The sequence below is a fragment of the Mus caroli genome, unplaced genomic scaffold, assembly GCF_978045245.1.
Source record: "Mus caroli unplaced genomic scaffold, Mus_caroli_1 scaffold_18, whole genome shotgun sequence".
Classification (NCBI taxonomy): Eukaryota; Metazoa; Chordata; class Mammalia; order Rodentia; family Muridae; genus Mus; species Mus caroli.
The window spans coordinates 47,011,742-47,035,777 of NW_028227273.1; the positions used below are offsets into that span (position 1 = coordinate 47,011,742).

General features: G+C 51.5%; 2 protein-coding genes across 2 annotated transcripts in view; both read right to left on the reverse strand.

Annotated features, from left to right (window-relative positions):
• The window catches only part of Tfeb (transcription factor EB), a 55,126-nt gene extending 45,073 nt beyond the window's left edge, over positions 1-10,053 (reverse strand). The window contains exon 1 of the mRNA XM_021185993.2: positions 9,791-10,053. The gene's annotated coding sequence lies outside the window, so the exon portion shown is untranslated. The remainder of the gene's footprint in view (positions 1-9,790) is intronic.
• Positions 10,054-12,658: 2,605 nt separating this feature from the next.
• On the reverse strand, positions 12,659-20,100 carry Pgc (progastricsin). The gene is made up of 9 exons (XM_021149741.2): positions 20,042-20,100; positions 18,133-18,292; positions 17,649-17,766; positions 16,813-16,931; positions 16,238-16,437; positions 14,705-14,824; positions 14,089-14,239; positions 13,325-13,423; positions 12,659-12,955 (listed from the first exon to the last, which is right to left on the reverse strand). Exons 1-9 carry the CDS (start codon positions 20,098-20,100, stop codon positions 12,803-12,805), a joined length of 1,179 nt encoding a protein of 392 aa, XP_021005400.1. The 3' UTR covers positions 12,659-12,802.
• Between the last annotated feature and the right edge of the window lie 3,936 nt (positions 20,101-24,036).

Sequence of the window (24,036 nt, forward strand, 5' to 3'; positions counted from 1 at the left end):
CCAGCGCTCAGGAGGCAGAGGCAGGTGGATCTCTGTGAGTTCCCAGTCTGAATGGTCTACAATGGGCAGCCAGGGCTATGTAGAGAGACCATAGAAAACAAAAGAAATGTTGTCTTCTACATCACATGCATGCCCTGGCATGCACCCACCCATCATAGAGACCAAGAATCAGATGGCTAAATAGTGCTGAGTTTCCTGGGGTACTCAAATGTGAGTGTGGTTGAAGTGTCCCCTACGGGTTGAAATTTAATCTCCATTACTCAAAGTGGGGATTAGGACGCTGGAAATACAACCCAAAGCTCAGAGGTAGGGCCTGGGAAGTGAGCGGAATTGGGTAAAATTATCACAGTGACTGAGTCCTTTGTAAGGCCAGAGCCTAAAGACCATGGTTTGTATACCCAAAGCCTGCATAAAAAGCCAGACATGGCGGCATGTGCTGATAATCTCAGCACTAAGTGAGCAGAGACAGGAAGATCCCCCAAGCTTGCCAGCCGAGACGAATTAATACGTGTCAGGTTCAAGAAGAGACTCTGCCTCAAAAATACACAAATAATCTGTGTGGTCGTGGCACACACCTTCTATCCCAGCACTTGGGAGAGGCAGGTGGACCTTTGAGCCAGCCTGGTCTATAGAGTGAGCAATTTCTAGGACAGCCAGGGCTGTTACCCAGAGAAACACTATCTTAAAGAACAAATAAATAAATAAACAAATAAAGCAAGCAAATAAATAAATAAATGTGTTGTAATAAAGGGCACACAGTGCTGATGTCTGGCCTACACACACACAAATGCACACACTACACACACACACACACACATACACACATGCATATATACACATACATACACACATGCACACACATATACATACACATGTGCACACACATACACATGCACACACACATGCACACTTACATACATACACTCATACATACATATATACATGCATATACTATACATATACACACATACATATACATACAAATACACACATCACATACATATGCACACATACATACACTCACACATACATATATACATGCACATATTACATACACACATACATATACACACAAACACACACATATTACATGCATACATACATACATGTATACATGCACATATTACACACATATACATATACACACATACACACATCACATGCATACACATATAGACACACAAATGCACACACATACATACACACACACATACATACTAAAAAGCCCAAGCACCACACACACATCACCCTCCTTTCAACACAAGGTCAGAAGGGTAACATCAGATGTGGTCCCTAGCTTTCAACACAAACTGTGAGTTAAAACCAAACCCTATTTCTTTATAGAATTACCGATTCTCTGGTGTTCTGTTATAATCACTCAAAAACAGACTTGTACATGGCAGTCCGGGGCAGAAATGGTGCTGCACAACTCAGAAGAGACCTGCCTTGGAAATCTGCCTTGAAAGATGACACTAGCCAAAGAAATCCAAAACAGTCTAAGACAACACCATTTGGCACACTGGCTTCATTTGAAAACGTGTGTCATCTCAGAACTCAGGAGGCAGAGGCAGAAGGATCACATACATAGTGAGACTTTGTCTCAAAAATAAGTAAAATAGGGGCTGGAGAGATGGCTCAGCAGTTAAGAGCACTGACTGCTCTTTCAGAGGTCCTGAGTTCAAATCTCAGCAACCACATAGTGGCTCACAACCATCTGTGATGGGATCTGAGGCTCTCTTCTGGTCTGAAGAGAATGACAGTGTACTCATATATATAAAATAAATAAATAAATCTTTAAAAAAAGAAAAATAAATAAATCTTTTACAAAATAATTATTTTAAAAATGTAAGTAAAACGGGGCTGGAGAGATGGCTCAGCAGCTAAAAGCACTGGCTGCTCTGGCAGAGGACCTGGGTTCAATTGCCAGCAACCACATGGTGGCTCACAGCTGTCTGTAACTCCAGTTCCAGGGTATCCACCACCCTCTGCTGGCCTCCACAGGTATTGCATGCATGTCATGTGCGCAAGTCAGGCTAAACACCTATACACATAAAAATGGGGGGAAAACGATTTTAAAAGAAAAATAAATAAGCAAATAAAATAGGGCTGGAGAAATGACTCGTTAATATCATTAAGGGTGCTTGTTGCTTTTTCAGAGAACCTGAGTTTGGTTTCCAGCACTCAGCGCAGTTAGGGCACAACTGCCTGTAATTCCAACTCCAGGGTCTCTGATGCCCTCTCCTGGCCGCATTGGGTAACTGCACTCATAAGTACACATACCCATATAGACACATATAAACACACATTACTTAAAAAATAATAAAATACTGGCCGTGAGGTTGGTTCAATGGATATTAAACAAGGAACAAGGGTGGGCCTATGTTCAATCCTACAGCCCGTGTAAAACTGTGGGATGTGATGATACAAGTTTATAATCCTAAGGCTAGAGAGACACAGAAGTTCACTGGCCAGCCAGTCTCCCTAAGAGGTGAGCTCCAGACAAAAGAAAGGTCCTGTCTGAAGGAAGGTGGACAGTATTGCTGAGTGTGACACCCAAGGTTGTTCTCTGGTCTCTGCACACATAAACACACCTACGCGGACACACACACACACACACACAAAACCTGCGAAACTACTTAAGCATGAGATGTGAAACAGCGTGGCAACAGCTGATATGGTATAGTCCCACTGGGGACTTCGCAGGCAGGCTTGGTGTCGGAGCTGTCGCCCTAGACTCCAGGGCCTAGAGAAAGGGCATGGGAACCAGTAGGGCTTTGCTTTCATCCTGGGGCCCAAGCCCCACCCCCAGAGACCGGGAGGCGGGGCTACTCTGTAAGAGCTCCCAGGTGATTCGAACCGCCAGCCAGGCGTGCCATGAGAGGGAAGAGTCCAATGGCCTCCTAGAAAGCTATGACTTCGCCAGGCGGTGGTGGCGCTCACCTTTAATCCCAGCGGATTTCTGAGTTCGAGGCCAGCCTGGTCTACAGAGTGAGTTCCAGGACAGCCAGGGCTACAGAGAAACTGTGTCTCAAAAAAAAAAAAATAAATAAATAAATAAATAAAAACAACAACAACAAAAAAAACTTTGACTGGAGAAAGCAAGGAAGCCAGGAAGGCAGAAAGCACTTTAAGGAAGGAGGGCTGAAACAAGAGCATCGGGATCGCTGCTTTCTACACACATCCTACTCTGGGACTCCCACAGTATTGTAACTCTCAACAAGGTGGAATGCCGCCCCCCCCCGCCCCCCGCGCGCTTTGCAAAACTGGCACCGCACTGGCCAGACTCCATTCTCTTCCTTATTCTCCCAGTTAAGACCAGGACCACGGTGGGGGTGGATCTCTGGGATCGGGCACTCACACTTGTCTAGCCTGTGCGAGGATCTAGATTTGATACCCCAGCTTCAGAAGGGAGAAAATATGTATATCTGTAATATATGTTAACAATACGTGTGTGTGTGTGTGTGTGTATGTGTGTGATATGAAACAATGATCCTGCCTGATCTTCTGCCTCTCTGGGCTGTCCTCCGATCTCCCCCGCTGCCAACCCTCTCTACAGCAAAGCACTTCCTGTGGGTGAGATAAGTCTCGGTCCTTCCCTATCGCTGGGACTTTATCTCTGCCCTCAGCAAGAGGATCGGTGTCTCTGGTGCAGAGTGGAAGAGGGGGGCGGGCAAGAGAGGGGAGGGAAGAGCCATGCCTAGGACAGGGGATGCAGACCAATGTCCCACGGAGAAATTCAAGGGGTAGAGACACTCCCTACCTGCCGCCATTGCCAAATCCCGTGCAGTACCTAGACAACTGAGGAGAACAAGCCCAGAATGGAAGATGGAGTTGTAGAGTGTAGCAGGGACTGTGGCCAGAGTCTGCAAAAACCCTTAGATATACAGGTATTTATTTTATAAGCATGGGTGAGTATTTTGCCTGCGTGTGTGTCTGTGCACCACATACATGCAGAAGCCAGGAGAGGGCGCTCAATTCCCTAGAACCGGAGTTAGAGATGGTTGTGAGTCACAGTATGTGCGCTGGGAATTGGGTGTGCTGGAGAGCAGGGTGCTCGCAAGACTTCCTGGAAGGTGAGGTTTTTTTTGGGGGGGGAAAGTTGTTGGTTTTGTGGTTTTAATTATTTTTTTCTGTCATACAATACATCCCAACTGCAGTTTGCCCTCACGCCAGACCCTCTCCACCTCCATCCTCACCCCTACCCACCTCCTCTCCCTGTACATCTCCCCCTCCCCCATTTCCCGTCAGAAAAAAATAGACGTCCCAGGGTGGGAGAGATGGCTCAGTGGTTACCAGCTCTGGTTGCTCTTCCACACCCACACAGCAGCTCACAACTGTCTGTAACTACACTTCCACAGGCTCCAACACCCTCACACAGACACACATGCCATACGTGCAGACAAAACAAATGCACATACAATAAAAATAAATACTTTTTTTAAAAATTAAAAAAAAAAACAGACCTCCCAGAGGTATCAACCCAACACGGCATAACAAATTATAAAAAAGACGCGGCACAAATCCTCATATCAAGGCTGGACAAAGCAACCCAGTAGGGGACAAAAGTCCCAAAGCAGGCAAAAGAGCCAGAGACACCCCCACCCCCACCCCACTGTTAGGGGTCCTACAAGAACACCAAGCTACCCAATGCAGAGGCTGTGGCTCAGCCCCAGTCAGGCTCCATGTTGCCAGTCAGGCTCTAGGAGCTTCCATCCTGTGAGCCATGTTCTCCTGACTCATCTCCTCGATCTTTCTGGAACCTACAAGCCTTCCTCACCTAGAAGATGTTATATTTTAGGGTGTTAGATACATAGGGTGGCCTGTTGGAACCCTTAGCGCTTTTTAAAGATATATTTACTTTATGCATATGAGTACATGCTGTAGCTGTCTTCAGACACACCAGAAGAGGGCACCAGATCCCATTACAGATGGTTGTGAGCCACCATGTGGTTTCTGGGAATTTAACTCAGGACCTCTGGAAGAGCAGTTCTTTTAACCACTGAGCCGTCTCTCCAACCCACCCTCAGCTTTTTAAAAACTGTATGTACATGTGTGTGTGTAACTTTGGCAGGAGGTAGGGAAGAGAACGCATACCCGTGGAAGCTGAAGGAGGGTGTCGGGCCCCTGGCGCTGGAAATACAGGTGCTTGTGAGCTGCTCAACATGGATGCCAGAGTCCAGACCTCTGGAAGAGTAGCAAGTGCCCTAACCACTGAACACTCTCTCCCAACCCACTCACTGATTTCCTTTTTAACGACAGGGTCCCATGCTTCTCACGAGGACCTCAAACTCACTCTCATAGCAGAGAATGACCTTGACCTTCGGATCCTCCTGCCTCCGCTTCTCCAGGGCTGAGGTTACAGGTGTGTGCCACCATGCCCAGCATATTTGGAACTGGGGATTAAACCCACGGCCTCCTACATGCCAGGTAAGTACTCTATCGTAGCCTTCCGCGGCTCTCTTCCTCTTGAAGCATGCGGGCTTCTGTTTCTCGTTTAGATGTACAACATGACAAGATGAAAGAGCTTCGTGAGTTGAGTGAGGGTTTGTTATTTTAGTTCTCTGTGTATTCTGGGCACCGACGCATTTGGCCCTTGCTCTAGGTTGCTCTAGGTAGGGCTAACAGAGTGCACACTTCTTAGTCATGGAAACAGAGGCAGTGCTTGCTAAACAGCTTGCCTAGGATCCCAGAGTGGTACGAAGCAGTGTTAGGACTCGGAGACAGGCAGCCTGGCCCCAGAGCCCAAAGTCCCAGTGTTCACCCAGGCCAAGTTACACTCAGTACAGTGCTAAATACATGGTGGCTGGGGTTAAATCCTGACGGAATGGAACACATGAGCCAGCTTTGATTCCAGGACTCCAACAGTCCCCAGGTCTTCTACCACCCACACCCTCCAGTTCTGAAGCCTCCTGTGTCCTGGTGCCTGGGGCAGAGACCTGTAGCAAGTCTTTACTGGAGGGGGGCCCACCGATGATTAGTGCTTAGGCAAAAGGACACTGAGCAGAGCCAACTGGAGATGGTAAGGGGACTCTGTGACCTTTGACCTGTGACCTTGTGACTTCCTCAACCAAAGCTCTCACTGCCTTTCCTCCACATCTGATGAAACAAGTCCTTATGAGGGCGTCCTGTGGCTTAAAGGGCATGTTATCCACGGCCAAAGCCACACACCCAGAAGGCTGTGGGCACCTATCTCCTTACAGGACTGAATTTCCCAGTGGTCCTATGGGCACCTGGCTCAGCAACTCAGAAAAGAGGCCAGGAGATAAGTGTAGACCCTGGGCAGCAAAAATAAGGTTCCCAAACTACCTCCCATATCCCCAGTCTCTAAAAGAAATTCTTTTTTATATACATTGTTTTTATTTTAATTTTTATTTTATGTGTGTTGGTGTTTGCCTGGATGTATGTCTGTGTACCACGTGTGTACAGTTCCGGGGAGGCCAGAAGAAAAATCTAATCCCACAGGCCTGGAGTTAGTTGTGAGCTGCCATGTGGATACCGAGGAATTGAACTGTAGTCGTCCCCCCCCCCCCCAGAAGAGCAGCCACCAGCACACACACCATCTACAGGAGAACTGCTGGGAGAGAGGGCTCAGTGGAGAAGACCTCTGGCTGTTCCTCAGAGGACAAGCTCAGGTCCCAGCACCCTGACTGGCAGCTTACAACTGTCTGTAACTCCAGCTGCAGGAGATCTGACACCCCCTTCTGGACTCCATAGGCACTGCACGCCATGCACACATAAATAAAAAGTAACTTAAAACAAACAAACAAACAAACACTTCTGGCCTACACTGATGTGATTTTCTTCAGGAATTACGGATGTGGATCTTGCAATCAGTTGGTCCTGGCTTAGAACCTCAGCCCTCCTCTTCCAGGCTGTGGTGGTTCCCAACAATTTACTTAACTTCTTTGACTCAGCATAACGAACAATAATCCCTACCTAGCTTGATGCAAAGAGACACATTCTATGCTGGCAGCTGGGGTTTGCAGCTCGGTTTTATTACAGTCCTGCTCTGGTAGAATTAATATTCTAATGAATACACTGCTGTGTTCTTGTGACTCTATCAGAGCCATCCATCTACACAAGTCACCCACAAAGAAGCCACAGAGAAGACTTGATTCCACAAACTCTACCATGCCCTCACTCACCAGGTACTTGGCCTTCTCTGCCCTTAATCTTCACAGCTGCCTAACAGGTGGCTTCACAGCACATGTGTAGAGGCTGGCTGCATCCCGAGACAGGGATACTTCTGGAAGCGCTGAGAATCTGAGCTTCCCCACCCCCACCTCCCTACTAGAGGAGGCCAACTCAATTCCCACTGTCATTGCTATGACAGCCCCATGCTGGGCCCCAAGTGTCCCCTGCCCTCCATCCCTAGGACAAAGGCTCAACCTGGCTCTCATGCCAGCTGTGGTTGGGGAAACCCCTGCTGCCTGCAAAAACCAACTTGACTTTGAAAAGGAAGAGACAGAAGCCAGGGGGGAGGGGTGGCTGGGCCACTCCCTGTGGGGGCAGGTGCTAAGTAACTCTATAAACCCTGGCTAACGAAGCAATTACAGCCATAAACAGAGCCCAGGAGGGATCAGGGCCAGAAGCCAGACCCTCAAAGGGCAGCCAGGCAAGGGGTGGGTCCCCCTCCCACTTACTTCCCAGCATCCAGGAAATGGGGTGGGGGCGGGGGGCGGCTCACTGCTGATGGGATGGGCGGGCACTGGACACCCCAGCGGTACTTGAATGAACTCTCTTGCCTTCTCTGGCCCACTCCCTACCCACCTCTGACTGAGTCACCAGGCCATCAGCCCTAAAATGCACAGTTGGCTCTCTGTGGATTCAATGTTCATCTCAGTTGTCCCTTGTCTCATTCCATGGGGCCTGAAACCAAGCGATTTGGGTCTCTATTTAGCTCCACCTCCTAGGCGGCCAGAGACTTAGCACTCAGCTGTACCAGGCCCGGTAAAGTGTAAGCCATAGCGGCTCCTCTCACAGAGGAGAACCCTCAAATAGACCTGCACTTCATCACACCCTCTGCGTCGCAGCTCTCTCGTAACTAGGAGGCGAGCTGAAAGACGGGAACCAAATGAGCGGAGAGAAACTGAGGCACAGTAAAGGCTGCAGAGTCAGCTGCCCTTCCCGTCTACTGCCTCTCCTGGCTGGCGGATAACTATGGCTGGCTCATTTTCTCCAGACTGGGAGCTGCCCGAACGCAGAGCCTGGGGGATGGCGACTGGCTCCAGCGGGGCACCGGGCAGCTCGGGAGGGAGCGGGCCATCGAGCCAGGCCTCCGCGTTCGGATCTGCCAGCATCTGCACCTGGCCGCCGTAGAGGAAACTGGAGACCGTCCCCACCTCACCCCCCAACAGCCCGAGTGCCTAGTCTGGGCCAGTGGAATCCCGGCCAGGGTGGGTGTAGGGGCCTCAGGCCACGTCCCAGAGGTTCCCCATCTCTGCTTCATCAAGCAGCCCCTCACTCCGGGTGCGGGCAAGTGGAGCCCACACTTCCCCCAGCGAACTGAGCGCTCAAGTTTAGTCCTGCAATTGTCACACTGATAGGTCTCCTGCAAGACAGGCGAGAACTGACGCAGGTTGGGGAAGGACGTCGCGGTGAGGGGCAGGCTCAGAATGGAGGGCGGGGGCCGGGGTAGCGCTGGCGCAGACCAGCCCCACCCGGGCGGGCGCCCTCCCTTCCTCCCCAGGGCGCGGGGCTGGGGCGCGCCAGGCGACTGCGGCGCGAACCTGCTCGCGCAGCCCCGAGCAGCTCCGGGCAGCGGTGCGTGAAGCCAGAACCCAGAGCACAGCGGGGGCCGAGGGCGGGGACCCAGGTGGCATCCGCCAGCTCCCTTCCAGGAGGCGCTGGGCGGAAGAGGCGACGGGGTCCGGAGTTGGGGGTGGGGAGACGAAGGCGTTGACCTGGAGGGGCGGGCTAGCCTGGAGTTGGGCAGTGCGAGTGTGGGGGTAGACAGGGAAAAGGGGGCGTATTTTCCGGAATTGAGGACCAAGAGGGTGGCTCAGGGAGGAGGGCAGACGACTGGGAGCTCGAGGAAGCAGAAAGCAAGGTGCACAGAGGGTGCGACCCGAGTTGGGGTACCCTAGGGTGGTGGGATAGTGCAAGAGGAGAAGTTTGCCAGGGGCATCAGGGGCTGAAACCAGAGGGGTCTTCTGCAAGAGGTCCAGGAGAGAGAAAGGCAAACGAGGGAGGGAGAGAGGCAGTGATGGGACGTCCACACTACCCCGGACACAGGCAGCCCAGCCCACGGGGCGTGGCGCCTCTCCGGCCCTCCCACTCCGCGCGACCATCCAGGCTGGGCCAGGCCCCGCCGGCCTTGGTGCCTGCACACCTCCCCGGGCCTCGGACTCCCTCCCCCGAGCCCCCCCGCCCCCGTTCTATCGGAGGAGGGAGAGCGAGCTCAGGGCCCGGGAGTCCCTCAAAACTTCTTGCAAGTTCACTCCTGCACCTCCCGCCCCAGCTCCGCTCAGCTTCCCCGGGCCAGGAAGGCCCGTGCCCGCCCCGGCCACTCCCGCCCCGGTTACATAAGGTCGCGGGGAGGCGTCCCCCGGCCCGGCCCGAAGGGAGGGGCCCGAGGGGCTCCCCGGCTGGCGAGCTGCATCGCTCGGGCCACGCGCCGGGTACCCAGGGCTGCACCGGCTGCGGGTGGGTGGCGGCGCAGTGCACCCTGTCCTGCTTCAGTCTGTACCCCCACCTACCCCCCCACCTGTCTCAGACACCCACAGGATGGGAAGTGCGGCGCCGGCATTCCCCGGTCCCCCTGCACCCCTTGCCCCCTAGTCCCGCTCACCTCGCTCTGAAGGTCAATCTGTCCGCCGCCGGCGCCCTGAGGTTCCGGCAACTTGTCCCAAGTTCGGGTGCCCAGCCCCCGAGCTTCGCCCGCCGCCCGCTGTCGGGCTCCTCGGGCTACGCGCCACCAGCCAGACCCGCCCCGTCCGCCCTTCCCGCCGCTGTCGGCGCCGTCTCCGTTCTCTGCGTCCCGCCCGCAGCTGCCGCCTCCGCTGTCACCTAGCCCCGCGCCCGGCGCTTGGGCTCCGGCTGTCACTCCGCGCCCACTTCCCGCTGCGCCCGGCAGAGGGCAGCACCCGCCCCTCCTGCGGACCGCCCCCCATAGGCCTACCGCGACGCCCGCTGGGAAATGTAGTCCCCGTCGCAGCCGCGAAGGGCTCGCCGGGATTTGCAGTTCCATTCCACTGGCCGCTGTTTCCCTAGGAGTCAACTTTTGACTTTAAACGTTTGTCTTTTTTCCCTTTTCAGATTTTCTCTATTTTTTCTATCAATGATGTCCCGTGATATGACTTTCTATATTATTACATCTTGTAAAAGGACCAATAGCAAGCTGCTTTTCCAGAAAGAGTGAGAAAAGTATAGGATCCCACCCCCATAATTGCCAGCAGCAACCTGAGAAGTTATCCTATCCCTTAGCAACTTCCACTTGGGAGAGTTTTGATTTCTTTGTTAAATAACAATAACAATATTATTGTTGTTGTTCTATTAATTATTATTATAATTTCAGGACAAGCCAGTATGAAGCAGAGCTGTAGTTTATTAAATATATATTTATGTAAGTATACATATACACATACACATACACGTACATATACATATATATAGTTCTTTAACACAGGGTTTCTTTGTGTAGCCTTGGCTGTCCTACAACTAGATTTGTAGACAGTCTGGCCTTTAACTCACAGAGATCCACCTGTCCCTCAAGTGCTGAGATTAAAAGTGTGTACTGTGTACCACTACTGCCTGGTTTAAATATATATATATATATATATATATATATTTAAATGTAGATTTAAAACAACGGGATTAAGAGAAAGTTGACAGAGAAACTGGGCAAGGGCTCCTCCTTGTCTTTTACCAGAGCCATACTTTTGTTTTGGTGAGTTCTGTAGTTATCTTCAAAGGACTGCTGAGAAATTTAGATAAGATCACAGGATGTTTCCTGGGGTGTAGCTGATACTGTTGTAATTGATTAGGTAAAAGGTTATAAAGGAAGGTAGGATATCTTAACTGTAATCAAAACAGTTCTCTTTGTGAGATTTCCAGGCAATGTCTGGGAGAACACTGAAACCACACTCCAGGGTTCACGTGCTTGGCCTTAAAACCTGGTTTATTGTTATTTCTACCATTGTTTTGTTTCATGGAGACAGACTCACCCAATAACCCTAGGTGGCCTAGAATTCATTAGTTGATTTTACTGCCCTCAATCTAACGGAGCTCTGCCTGCCTCTGCTTTCCGAGAAGGCTGGAGTTGGAGGTGTGTGTCGCTGCTCCTGACTAGTTTTGTTATTCAGACACTCCTGATGGGATGCCCCCTGCAAGTTTGCCTGCTTGGTGGGAAGCGGCCACTGTGCTCGGAGCTGGGATTCTTGGTGTGGGATGTAAAACCCCTTGGATGCTCAAGGGCCCACAGTTTTCACGATCTATCCTGTCTCAGTTTGGAATGTGGTACGTGACCTGGATCTTGCCCTTTTGTCCCTGCCCTTAAGTGTGAGAGAAGTTGGACCGGCGTCAGCACCTACATTGTACTGCTCAGAATTCCTCAGTCTTCTGCCATGCCTGTCCCTCCTGCTCGAAGCTCCCGGCACTAGGATATCGCTTAGCTTGTGGTTCCTCCTTTTTCTTCATCTCTTCTCCCACCACCTTCTTTTCTCCCTGCCTCCTGCCCTTTTCTTCCTCTCCTCTCTCCTCTCTCTCCTCTTTCTTTTCTTCCTCTTCTCCCTCTTCTTCTCTTGCTCCTCCCCCCCATCATGTAACCCCAAGTTTCTGGGGCTTTCTAAGACACTCCTAAGAATGAAATCTAGAGCGACACACCTCTCACTGAGCTGGTTAGAGAAAGCATAGGAAAGAGCTGGCCCTGCGGTCCACAGCCGAGGGACGGCCCTCCTTCCAACACGTCCTGCGACTTACTCAGTGTCATCCTAGAAATAGCATCTTGCTTCCTCAAGGACCACAACTGTTAGAAAGAAACATGCATACAGCATCCTTCAGGAAACTCTAGTCAAAACTGGTTCAAAGTTGAGGAGACCAACTCCTCGCTCTGTGTCACCATCGCCTCCATACACTGCTGGAAGGCATTCCTGTGGCCTTGAGGCCAGTGGGAATGTTTGGGGATGTGATTCAACATAGTATTTTCCCTTTGCCTGGCAGGCACAAACCCCTCCCTCAATGCCTGTTTTTTTGTTTTTGTTTTTGTCTTTTTGTTTTTTGGGGTTTTTTGGGGGGGGGCAGTTTGAGACAGGGTTTCTCTGTGTAGCCCTGGCTGTCCTGGAACTCACTTTGTAGACCAGGCTGACCTCGAACTCAGAAATCCGCCTGCCTCTGCCCCCCGAGTGCTGGGATTAAAGGCATGCGCCACTACACCCGGCACTTCAATGCCTGTTTTATCTCGTCAGAGGGAATCTGTGAATAGATTCCAAGCACAGAAGGGTACGGGCCTATCTCTAAGCCTGGCTTCCAACTCCATTTCACTTGGCATCTGAGTGACCCACAGGGAAACCTTGTGGCCACTAAGGTCAATCAAAGTGGAACTTGCCCTGTCTCCCACTCTGACAGTTCCCTGAGACCCAAGGAATCTGACAAGGCACAGCTTTGCCCAGCTCCCCCAATACCCACCCCCTACACACAAATGACTCAACAGGCTGGTCAATATGGAGGACTATTTATTATTAGGGAATGTCTAGGGTTCCAGAAAAGGAAAGCTGGATGCAGAGAGGCGGGACAGATGGGACAGGCTGAGGGGAAGAAGGAAGGGCACGGGGGGGGGGGGGGGGAGGATGTCTAGATGACAAGTCTAGACAGAAGGGGCAAGGCCCACCCTGTTATTGCCCATGTCAAAGACAGCATAGTAAGACCTGAGGAAGACATCCCCAAGGATCCAGAGGGGCTGGCCACTCTCAGCGTTCAGGGAGAGGCTCTCCAGACCCACCATGCAGGAGCCTTCCTCCTGTTCAACAGAAAGACATTCACGCATTTGTTTACTTGTGGACTGAACTTCACCCCCTTGAGTAACGCAGTCAAAGAGCTCATTGGACAGTTGAGCCTCCTTAACCAGCACTGCTGAGCAATGGTTCTAAGGGGGGGGGGAAGGTTCCTTCCTCCACAGCAACCCTCCCACTCACCCCACTCCCATCCCTCTCCACCACCACCACCACCACCACCACCACCACCACCACCCCCCCCCGCTCCGGGCCTGCAGCAGGTCAGCCTGGTAATCGAGCTTTGAAGACAGAACAACTTCGGTTCAAACCTTAGCATCACTTTTCCAGACCCACACCAAATCCTGGAAGCTCTGCCCAGAGGAGCGAGAACTTACCTGGATGATGTAGGAAGAGGGTGACAGGGGAAACTGGACACCATTGAGGACAAAAGTGAGGGTAGGCAGGCTACTGACGCTGTCGCAGCTCACAAAATACTGCAGAGAGGAACATCTCCCTTAGAAGAGTGCCTGTCACACCCGCCATAGGCCTGCGTCTACCGTCTGCTTTGGACTGGAGGGCACAGTGTCAAGGGGAACCTGACTTACAAACTCTCAGCACTCAGCAGGGTTGGCACAGATGTCGGGAGGGATTTGAGGAGACCTCAGAAACCCACTAAGCTCTCTGGGAGATTGAATTGCTGCCCACCCCCCCTGGCTAGTACCCTTTAACATACGGATCTATAGACCATGTGGCCTGTCAGTGACCGCCCAGAATCTGTGAGAATGGGCTCAGGGGTAGGCAAACTCTCCGCTGGGTTTAGGACAGAGAGGAGTGGGAGAGCATATGAAGATGAGGGAGAGTGTAGACTATAGAGCTGTCCCTTGTCACTCCTCTGTGTGGCCCCCGTCTTCTAATTACTTTCCTCCAATCTTAAAGTCCAGACAGTGTTCAATCCATATTTCAAGGTGACTTTGGCTCAGAAGAAATTCTTGCTTTGCTATACTACCAGGGCCACTCCCGCCAGTTCCTTCAATAGCTAAAAGCCTGGAGGCCAAGGATTTGGCTATTTTTGTGTATCCAAAGATATATGCGCTCATGCACACATACACACACACACACACACACACACACACACACAGGATGGCCTTCCCAGACTTACCTGTCCATACTCTCCTTCCTGGGCTCCTATGGTCTGCAGAAGTTCACTCAGGTACTGGGCAGGCATGACAAGCAGAGAGGTGCCTGTGTCTACAATGCCTTGGCAGCCAGAGGAGGAGCACCAGCCAGAGGCCTGGTTGCCAATAAGGAAGCTGAATGGTGAGAAGATAGCAGCCTCAGTTCCCCACCTGATCAGGGCGGTCAGAGGGGCTTCCCACCACAGAGGCACGGGTGGCTGCATACAGAGGCCACGTGGTTCTTAAGGGAAGTAAGGGGACCCTAGAGTCTATTCAAGGCCATCTCAAATTCTCAAGGAAGGCTCTAGACAGCACTGAAAGTCAGAGAGCCACTGGCTGTCGCAAGGACGGTGAAACAGTCAGCTGCTAACCTGTAGCGTTGCATTACCGGGGGCCCTCCCTGGTGTCTGAGATCCCTGTGTGGCCATACCCTCTCTTCTCCCGAGTTAGCTGGGCTGCCAGACTGCTGCATAGGTGGCTGTGACTTTGGAGGAGGTCTCCCACCCACCCTCTACCAGCGGTGCCAGGATGGGTGGGTGGATGGCTTAGAATGTCTGAGGTACCAGGTGACGACGCTCCCTGAGGCCTGACCAGACTCACTCGTCAATGGTGATCTGCCAGTAAAGCTCCTGGGTGACGGGAATCCAGGTGAGCTCGCCAGTGTACAGGTTCTCATCCACACCACCGAACACAATCTGTCCGCCGTTAGACCCCTGCTGGCTACAGAGGACCAAAGGAAGAAGAGTCCGGGTGAACAGCCAATTCCCATGGTCGGTTAGCCATTTTCAGAGGAAAACACCTTCTCCCCTCATTTTGCAACAGAGGCTTCCTGAAGACAGACTCTGTGTATCTCTCAGACTGGGGCTTCCTGAGGACAGTCTGTGTTTCCTTTAGACTGGAGCCCCCTGAAGATGAGATGTTTCCCTCAGATGGGCTCCCTGTCTGGGTCTCTCAGAATCCTCAGTGCTTCAGACTCTGGGGTGAAGTTGTCCTTCAGAGTTCCAGTCCCCCTGGAAGAGGCAGCTACTTTGTGACCCCAGCAGCTACTGTGCAGTCTTCTGCCTTTGACGTCATGCCTAGATAGAGCCCATCTGTTACCAGGAACCCATGCAAGGCCACTCGCTTTTCTACTGGGATAGACAGGTGGGGCTTGGGCAGAGGAAGAGGCAAGACTGTTCTTCCAGTGGCCTCCCGGCTAAAGGTAGAGAGCAGGGATGGATAGAACTCCCAAAGGTGATGTGTAATGATTAGAAACAGGCAAGAAGTAAGTCCACAGACTTGATGACAAAGTCAGATTCAGGCCCTTAAACCACGGTGAGCGTATGGATACTCTAGATGGTAGCTAACTTGGAAGAAAAGAAAGAAAGAAAGAAAGAAAGAAAGAAAGAAAGAAAGAAAGAAAGAAAGAAAGAAAGAAAGAAAGAAAGAAAGAAAAGTGAAGCCCAGCTGGCGCCTGCTCACGTCTGCTGGAAGGATAACACCAGGTTAGATGTCAATCCTAGGCCTCGCCCCAAAGACTCCAGGACTGGTTGGAACAACAGATCAAAGGAGATGAAGCAAGATTACTACACAAAAGAAATACGGAATGGAAAGTCTCCGCAGCCCGAGTGGGACCTCCGTGGGGCAGGCACTGGAGGTGGACCCAGGAAGTGTTAGAGAGAAAGACAGAGCCCCGATTTGAGCCGGAGGGGGGGTGGCTGGGGGAGTAGGAGGGGGTAAGGAGGGAAGGGGGGGAGTGATAAGGGGAGCTTGTCACATCCAGGAAAGACAAGGAACAATTGTATGGGCTGGCAGGATGGCTCAGCAAGTGAAGGTGCTTGCAGCCAAGCCTGACTAGCTGAGCTCCATCTTTGGGATCCACACAATAAAAGGGGAGAACCGACTCCTTCCTGCCAGTTAGTTGTCCTTTGACCTCTACATGCTCACTGTGAAGTGCGTCCCAACCCCTGCTCTAATACAAATAAATAAATGTTGAAAAAAAATAGGAGTGGACAGGAAACATACGGGGTGGAGAGCGCAAAATTCAGTCTTTGGAGAGGAATGTTCGGACAGGCATGGCTGAAGCCGCCAACCCTCAAACTAGTGAACCTCAGTTGAGTAGCAGACCTGAGAGCTTGCTAAGTGGTTGCTTACCTGCCAAGGTAGACACCGAAGAGGGGCTGGGACAGAGCGCCCTCCCCCAACATGCCCTGCAAGGCGGTAGTGGCGCCCCCAGAAGACAGGCCGGGGTAGGCCAGGCCCATGATCCCGTCAAATTGTGCGTAGACAAAATTGGTGCCAGGCTCATTCTCACTCAGGCCGAACTCCTGGTTGGGGACCTGGATGCTTTGGACCTGGGGATGGAGGTTAAAACACAGGACAGTGACTACCCAGACTGGAGACCCTCTCCCCACTCAAGTCCCCACCCCACCTTGATGAGTCTGGCAGGAGACATATTCTCTTTCAAGGATCAGCACTTATGGTGTTGTCCCTGCCCCTGCCCTGCCCCTCTCAACTCAGCAGAGTTTATGTTCCTGAAGGAAAATGGCTACAACCGAAGGGTTCTTCATGGCTTCTCTGACACGTAATGAGGGTCAGTGGGTGAATGGACGAGGTCTTGCTGTGTTGACACCCGTCCTAAGAATAGCGTTTCATCTCATCTCAGGGGCTTCGCCCAAGGCCCTCATCTTCCTTCCATGCCCCACCCAGGAGTAGGGAATTTGACTCACTCTCAGAGTGTCATAGCCGAAGAAGCCGGTAAGGCTGCCGGTGCCGTACTGCAGGGAGAAGGTCTGCCCTTGAGTGTAGTAGGTGGAGGACTTGCTGGGGTTGTAGCGGGTGTGTGTGGCTGCAAGGGGAGGCAGGACATAGAGGACAGGCTAGTGAGTGGAGCACTTCGTGCCCTCAAGCCCAGGGTGTGCCAGCCCTCCCCAGTCTGTGCTTAAATTCCAACAGGGTTTAGCATCCTCTACTCCGCTTAGGAGTGAGTGGGCCTCCAAGCATGCCTTCTTCCCATGGCCCCCACCCCTTCAAGAAACTGCCTATACCAAGACCCTGAGTAGCATGAGATACAACCAAAGAGAGACTCCTTGGACCAGAGATAATAGGATCCCAAGGCTCTTCCACGGACCAAAATAGGATTATAAAGGTAAAGTCCATCTGCCTGCCCACACTACTGCCGGACAAGACCACACCCAGTATTGCTCCAACCTATCCTTTAGACACACTTCATGGGAGCATGGTGAGTGGAGAGGTCAGGTGGGGTGAACAGATGGTGGGGTGAACAGATGGTAGGAATGACTGTTGGAAACAGAGTAGCCGATTGCCCAGGAGAAAAAGGGGTGTCATTGTCCAGCGATCAGGATGAGTAAGGTGAGCTGGCACAGGTGAAGGTATAGATTGCTTAGCAGGAAAGGCAATGGAGCCCCAGCTGCAGGGCCAGCCTCTTTGTGTGGTTTGGATATGTCATGTGACTACAGACCACCACCCTCCTCTCCAGGAGTGGACTTGCTCCCAGCATTCTTAGGGAGGTGTCTGTCCCCCTTGCTGCCCATCCAGCACTCACTGCAGGCCTCGCTCTGGCAGTAGACAGAAGACACCCACAGGTTGGAGGAGCCAGTGTCGAAAAGGACCAGGAAGTTCTGGGGTGGAGTCCCGATGCTGATCTCACCATAGTAGGAAGCCTGGTGGGGGAGGGGATGTCACAGGATAAACTGCTTAGCTCTGAGGGATCTAAGGGCTCAGCAACTCCAAAAGCAAGCAGAGAAGGACCCAGCCGCTGCCCTCTAGACCGCACCAAACCACTGGCCCAAGTCTTCCCTCGAAACCTGCCTCAAACCACAATGGATGCTCAGTCTGTGTGTGCCCCGGACAGCCACAAGGCTCTCTGTGGGCTCAGCTGCAAGGACGGAAAGCAAACCCCCCACCCCCACTCAGGCTCGCCAACAGTTGCCCATAGCAGGTTGGGAGAAGGATGTGTGCAACCCAGGGCAGGAAGGCAGGCAGCAGGGACAGAGACCCTGGGTTGGGAGAAGGGTGTTAAGACTTACATCCATATAGGCCATGGGCTCATAGAGTACACTGTAGTCACCAAACTTGTCAAAGTGGTATTTCTGGCCAGGGTCATACTTATGGTTCTTCAGAAAGTCTTTGAGGACACCCTGTTCCTTCATGGTCTCCCGGATACTCTTCATTTTCTTCAGGGGGACCCTGTGGAAGGCGGTGGGTGTGTCAGGCCCGGGCCCTGCCTTCTTCTTTCTTCCCTTTCTCCTTCCATACCTCTCTCTGTGTGTCTCCTAGCTCTGCCCGTGTGTCTCAGTCTCTCTGCCAGTCTGCCCCCAAGCACGCCCACTGAATCTCCACCTCTCGCTTTCCATTCTTCCTAGCTTTTCTTCCCCTTCGTCTTTTTCTTTCTACTTCTTCCCTCCCTCAAACTCCTCCTTAATGTTTGCTCCAAGATTTGGAAGTTAACCAACTTCAACTTCATCCATCCTCACCCCACATAAAAGGCCTGCTGCCCAGGGCTCCTGTTCTTTGTTTTTTTTTCAAGACAGGGTTTCTCTGTATAGCCCTGGCTGTCCTGGAACTCACTTTTTAGACCAGGCTGGCCTCGAACTCAGAAATCTGCCTGCCTCTGCCTCCCAAGTGCTGGGATTAAAGGCATGCACCACCACCGCCCAGGTCAAGGGCCCCTGTTCTACTACAGCCTGTAATTCTCCCCAGGAACAGGAAGGTGGCTTGGACAATTGTCCTTGCTAGAATCAGTGTGTTTATGTTTTTGAGACTAGGTCTCACATGTGTCAGGCTGGCCTCGAACTTGATATGAGTCAAAGAGCGGCCTCTGACTTCTGATCCTCCTTCTTCTGCCACCACACCCAGTTTCTAGAGTGATGAGGGTCAAAGCCAGAGCATCTTACATGCTAGGCAAGTATCCCACCAACTGAGCCACATCCCAGTCCATGGTGCTACACTTTTTTAAAGGTGCCAGAGAAAGCAGGCTCACCCCAAAGTGTCCTTTCCTCTGGCACTGAGTACCAACCAACCGATGGGACAGAGTGTGGAAGAAGGGGAATCGTGCTGATCCCCCCCTACTTATTGATAACTTTACAACCCAGGGACATCACTGTGCCTTGTGGAACAGTCCACAGGGAAGTGGCTTGGGAACTCCAGAGTTAGAGCTTAAGGGTCATGGCTTCTGCCAATGGCACCATGAGCATGATCCAAGTGGGCTGCCGATGCCCAAGGGTCTCTGCAGAGCCACCCGCTTGCACTGCAACCTAGAATTCCCTTTTCTTGTATTCTTTTTTTCCATTGTAACTCCTCATTCTCGTAGGACTCCAGGGATTCCAGGGTTTCTCTGCTTACAGCTCCACGGGAGGGCACACCATTCGCCTGTACTGCAGTTGCACAATGCTAGCTTGTTGGCCTTTCACCCAAGAAACTACCAGGTAGCAGGCCTGGCAAGATGGCTTAACAGGGAAAGGGGCTTGCTGCCAAGCCTGAAGACTTGAGTGTAGCTCCTAGTACCATAGGGTAGAAGGAGGCCCTGACGCCTTGGATCTGTCCTCTGACCTCCACAAATATTCAGTGGCACAGGCACACTTACCTCATCATCCCCCCCCCAACACACACACACAAATTTTAAAGAAAAAGCTTTTTAAAAATTATGAACTATCAAAATCTACAGATGCTCAAATCCATGAGTATTACTTATAACCTGTGTAATCCTCCCCACTTCTTTACAGAATCTTTGGATCACTATTAATACATATGAAGGGGCTGAAGGCATGGCTCCGTGGTTTAAGAGCACAGTTTGCTTTCCCAGAAGAGCAGGGTTCGAGTCTCAGCACCCACAACCTGTTGTAATGCCTGTCCCAGGGGATCTGACACCTTCATAGGCACCAGACTCCAGGTTCCCGCCTGAGGGTCTCTGAGCCTAGAGCCATTCTCTAGTCTCACCTGATCAAAGCTGCCTCCAGGAGTGGGAGGCAGAGCAAGGCGACCACCATCCACTTCATGATGCCGGTTTGCAGCTGGTCTCACTGGAAGAAATCACTTCGAGCTCGACCGTTGCAGTGGAGTGAAGAGCTGAGCGGGACTCCTTCCTTTTATACACCCAGGAGCTAGCCCAGCCCCTGACTCCCAGCCTGGGCAAGCATGCTGCCCCCCTGCCCCGCCCCAAGCCAAGATGTCCCTTGGACTTCAAGTATCAATAGTTTCTGTGTGTTTTTCCTTCTGGAGCAGGACCAGGACATTTTTCATCTTATTGACTTTCTTACTTCAAGCAGGGAAGGCCAGGAGGTAGCTGCGATACGAGGGAACAAAGCAGCCGCACAGTGGAGTGGCAAAGATTACACCTCTGGGAATCAGAGGCGCCATAGAGGTGTTTGAGGTGAGGGCTTGAAGAAGGGGCCTAGGACCTGACGTTTGGTCCCTCAAGCTTGGCTTTAGTGATATTTGGAAGCAAATAGTTCTTTGTTTCTGGGCATGATCCTGTTCACTGTAGGATGCTACCCATAACCCCATCTTCCCACTAAATGCTAATAGCAGCCCCTACTTGCCCCCCTCCCCAACCCTAGGCTGTAGCCACCAAAATGACTCCAGGCATTTTTGGTTTCCCCTTGGAGACAAGCTCTTGAGGAACCGCCTAGTCCACCAGCAGGCAACATACTTGGAGGTCTGACTTAAGTCATGTTTCCCAATCCCCCTTAAACTTCTGGGAGCTGAGGTTCAGGGGCAGCAGTCTGTGGTGACAGTACTGATGCTGAGGCCGGGGCTAGCAGATGGAGTCAGAACGGAGTGGTGATTTGGAAGCTTTTGGCATGAAGTCCTGTCCCATTTCAGTGGCAATCACTCCCAGAGGAGAATCACACCATATAGCCATGTGAGCTGCGTTCTCAGAGCAGGGTGTGAATGAAGGGGCCACACCTGCACCCTGCTCTTTCTCCCGTTGTCTCTTTTCCCTCCCTGTTGCTATCTGGGAGCTTTATTTGGTTGGGTGTCTGGGGGTTGAACCTAGGGTCTCATGTGTGCCAGTCAACCACCGAGCCAGTTTTGTGGATGTGTTCATGTGGTGTATGTGTGTGTGCCTGCACTCATTCACCTATGCAGGTATATGTGGAAGTCAGAGGCAGATATTAGAATGTCTTCTTCAAGTGCGTATCTACCTTCTTTTTTATTTATTTATTTATTTATTTATTTTGGTTTTTTCGAGACAGGGTTTCTCTGTATAGTCCTGGCTGTCCTGGAACTCACTTTGTAGACCAGGCTGGCCTCGAACTCAGAAATCCTCCTGCCTCTGCCTCCCGAGTGCTGGGATTAAAGGCGTGCGCCACCACGCCCGGCTCTACCTTCTTTTTTAAAATTTTCAAATAAGGGGCAGTGGGGAGGGGATGGGGGCGTTGCTCAATGTGTCACCACTGCAGGGGGGGGTTCTTTCCTTCTACCAAGTGGGTCCTGGGGAGTCTCAGGCTTGGTGGCAAGCTCCTTTACCCACTGAGCTATTTTGCTGGCCCCCCACCTTATTTTTGAAAGTTGGGATCTTTCACTGAGTACTGAGCCTGCTGCCTCATGTAAACTGAAGGCTGGTGAGTCTCTGGGCTCTATCTGCCTCTGTCCTCGGGTGCCAGGGTTATAGACACATGCCATATAGTCATGGCCTGCTCTTTATGTGGGTGATGAATTTAAACTCGTCTCCAGGCATGCATGACCTAGGCTATTTTTTCTTTTAGTTGGAAACAAAATCTCCCACGATAGGCCAAGTTGACTTGGAACTCACTCTGCAGCCCAGGGTGGCCCAGAATTCTCAACCGTCTCTCTGCCCTAGCTTCCCAAGTTCAGGGATTGTAGGTGTGTGCTACTATGCATGGATATATTTTATTTTTGAGACAGGCACTTGCTAATTTGCACAGGCTAGACTTGAACTCACTCTGTAGTCTAGGCAGGCCTTGAACTTATTGTTCACCAGAGTCAACACAACTACCTACTACGTAGGTAGGATTACAGGTCTATATTAGTAGGCTCTGCTCTCCTATCTTTAGGGATTCTCAAAGCCCCTCTGTCTCCCCCATTACCCTCTTCAAAGCCCTTACCCATCCCTCTAACCTTTACCCCTTCATTCCTCTAACCTTGCTACTCCTTTTCCATGCCTTGAGTTAGCTAGGCCACCAACCTGGTCACCAACAAGCTCTCTATTTGGAGTCAGTGGAAAAAGTCCCCTGCCAGCTCTGTCACCTTTTACCCCAGACTCAGGGCCCCATATAGAATTAACACACCAGAGCATTGTAGGCAGAAGGCTTGGATCAGATCTGCTAGGCACGTATGTCATCTCTCCAGTAGGAATTTTCCACTCTGACAACTGCTACCCACCGCCCAGCCAGAGCTCTGGAGCCTCCCCAAGACTGTGATGAGGGAGGGGAGGTGGGAGGGCTAGGTGTCTGCCAGGGCCTGGCACAGATAGGGAGGTCTCTGCAGATTTGTGTTTCAAGGCTAGCTCAGCCTTCCTTCCCTAGAGTCTTCAGAGACGCACTGGAGAGTCTGGGTTGGTGGAGTAAGGGATGAGATCTCCAGATTTGGGGGAACAGGGAAAAGATAGTGAGAGAATCTTTAGTAGCTTGCCAAAGCCATGGAGTGTTTTAAAGTCCTGTGAGGCCTGCAGGCTTCCACTACCTCAGCCTTGAGGAACTTTTCCTTGCCTCCCTACTCCAGGAGTCCTTGTCAGTCAAATCTCTAGGCCAAGTTCCGCCACCTCTATAGAGCATTCCTGACCCGCAGCAGGCCAGGATGTCCCTGCTCAGCTGACAGGTCCCAGGGATTCCACAGCCCCTGTGGACCCAACTTGGCCTTCTGACAGCTCTTCTAATCATTCCAGGGCTCCCAGATGTCCTAAGACCTCCTCTGCCCCTGGTCTGTCCCCTTCATAATATCTAGGAAGCTCACTTTTTTTGTTTAATGTGTCATGGATCTGTAGGGCCTGAGGACACTTCAGACATCAGCAGGGCCATCTTCTTCTGTACAGTGTAGTATTGGGTAGCAATCCCCTGCTTTCAGCCCAAGCTCACCCTCTGACCCCCACACGCTGGATCTCCATCAGTCTTGAATAGGTCACAAGCTGTTTCCCAGAGTGTTTTAAAAATTACATTTGGGCTGGTGAGATGGCTCAGTGGGTAAGAGCACCCGACTGCTCTTCCGAAGGTCCAAAGTTCAAATCCCAGCAACCACATGGTGGCTCACAACCATCCGTAATGAGATCTGACTCCCTCTTCTGGAGTGTTTGAAGACAGCTACAATGTACTTATATATAATAAAAATAAATAAATCTTAAAAAAAAAATTACATTTGCTGGGTGTCGTGGCGCACGCCTTTAATCCCAGCACTCGGGAGGCAGAGGCAGGTGGATTTCTGAGTTTGAGGCCAGCCCGGTCTACAAAGTGAGTTTCAGGACAGCCGGGGCTATACAGAGAAACCCTGCCTTGAAAAAACAAACAAACAAAAAAATTATGTTTATTTATTTATTTATTTATTTATTTATTTATTTATTTACTGTGTGTGCATTTATGTACTTGAGCACCCATATGCCACGGCTTGTGTGTAGCGATCAGAGGATAACTTGTCAGGGCGACATTTTTTCCTTCATCATGTGGGTCCTAGGGATTGAATACAGGCCTCCAGACTTTGCAACAAGTACGTTGACCCCCTGAGCCACCTCACTGCTTCTCCCACACTGCACTGGAGCATTGCATTCCGGAAGTTCCCAGTGGCCGACACTGAGTGTTCATGCTCCCCTACCCATCTGGGGCTCCAGAAATCGTGAGCAATTGCGAATAGTTTTCAATGGGTCTCAGCTACTCCTCACGCCCATTGGTCCCATTTCCACCCCAAGTTCAAGTCCCCTTTCTAGTCCCTCAGCTGCTCAACTGTTTTCTCATTGAGCAAGGCCACCTGTAAAAGCTACC

Coding starts and splice junctions, on each gene's coding strand:
- Pgc (XM_021149741.2), bottom strand. CDS start 20,100: ATGAAGTGGATGGTGGTCGCCTTGCTCTGCCTCCCACTCCTGGAGGCA. Junction 18,293..20,041: donor CTGGAGGCAGCTTTGATCAG/GTGAGACTAGAG, acceptor CGCCTTCCACAG/GGTCCCCCTGAAGAAAATGA. Junction 17,767..18,132: donor AGCCCATGGCCTATATGGAT/GTAAGTCTTAAC, acceptor CTCCCCCACCAG/GCTTCCTACTATGGTGAGAT.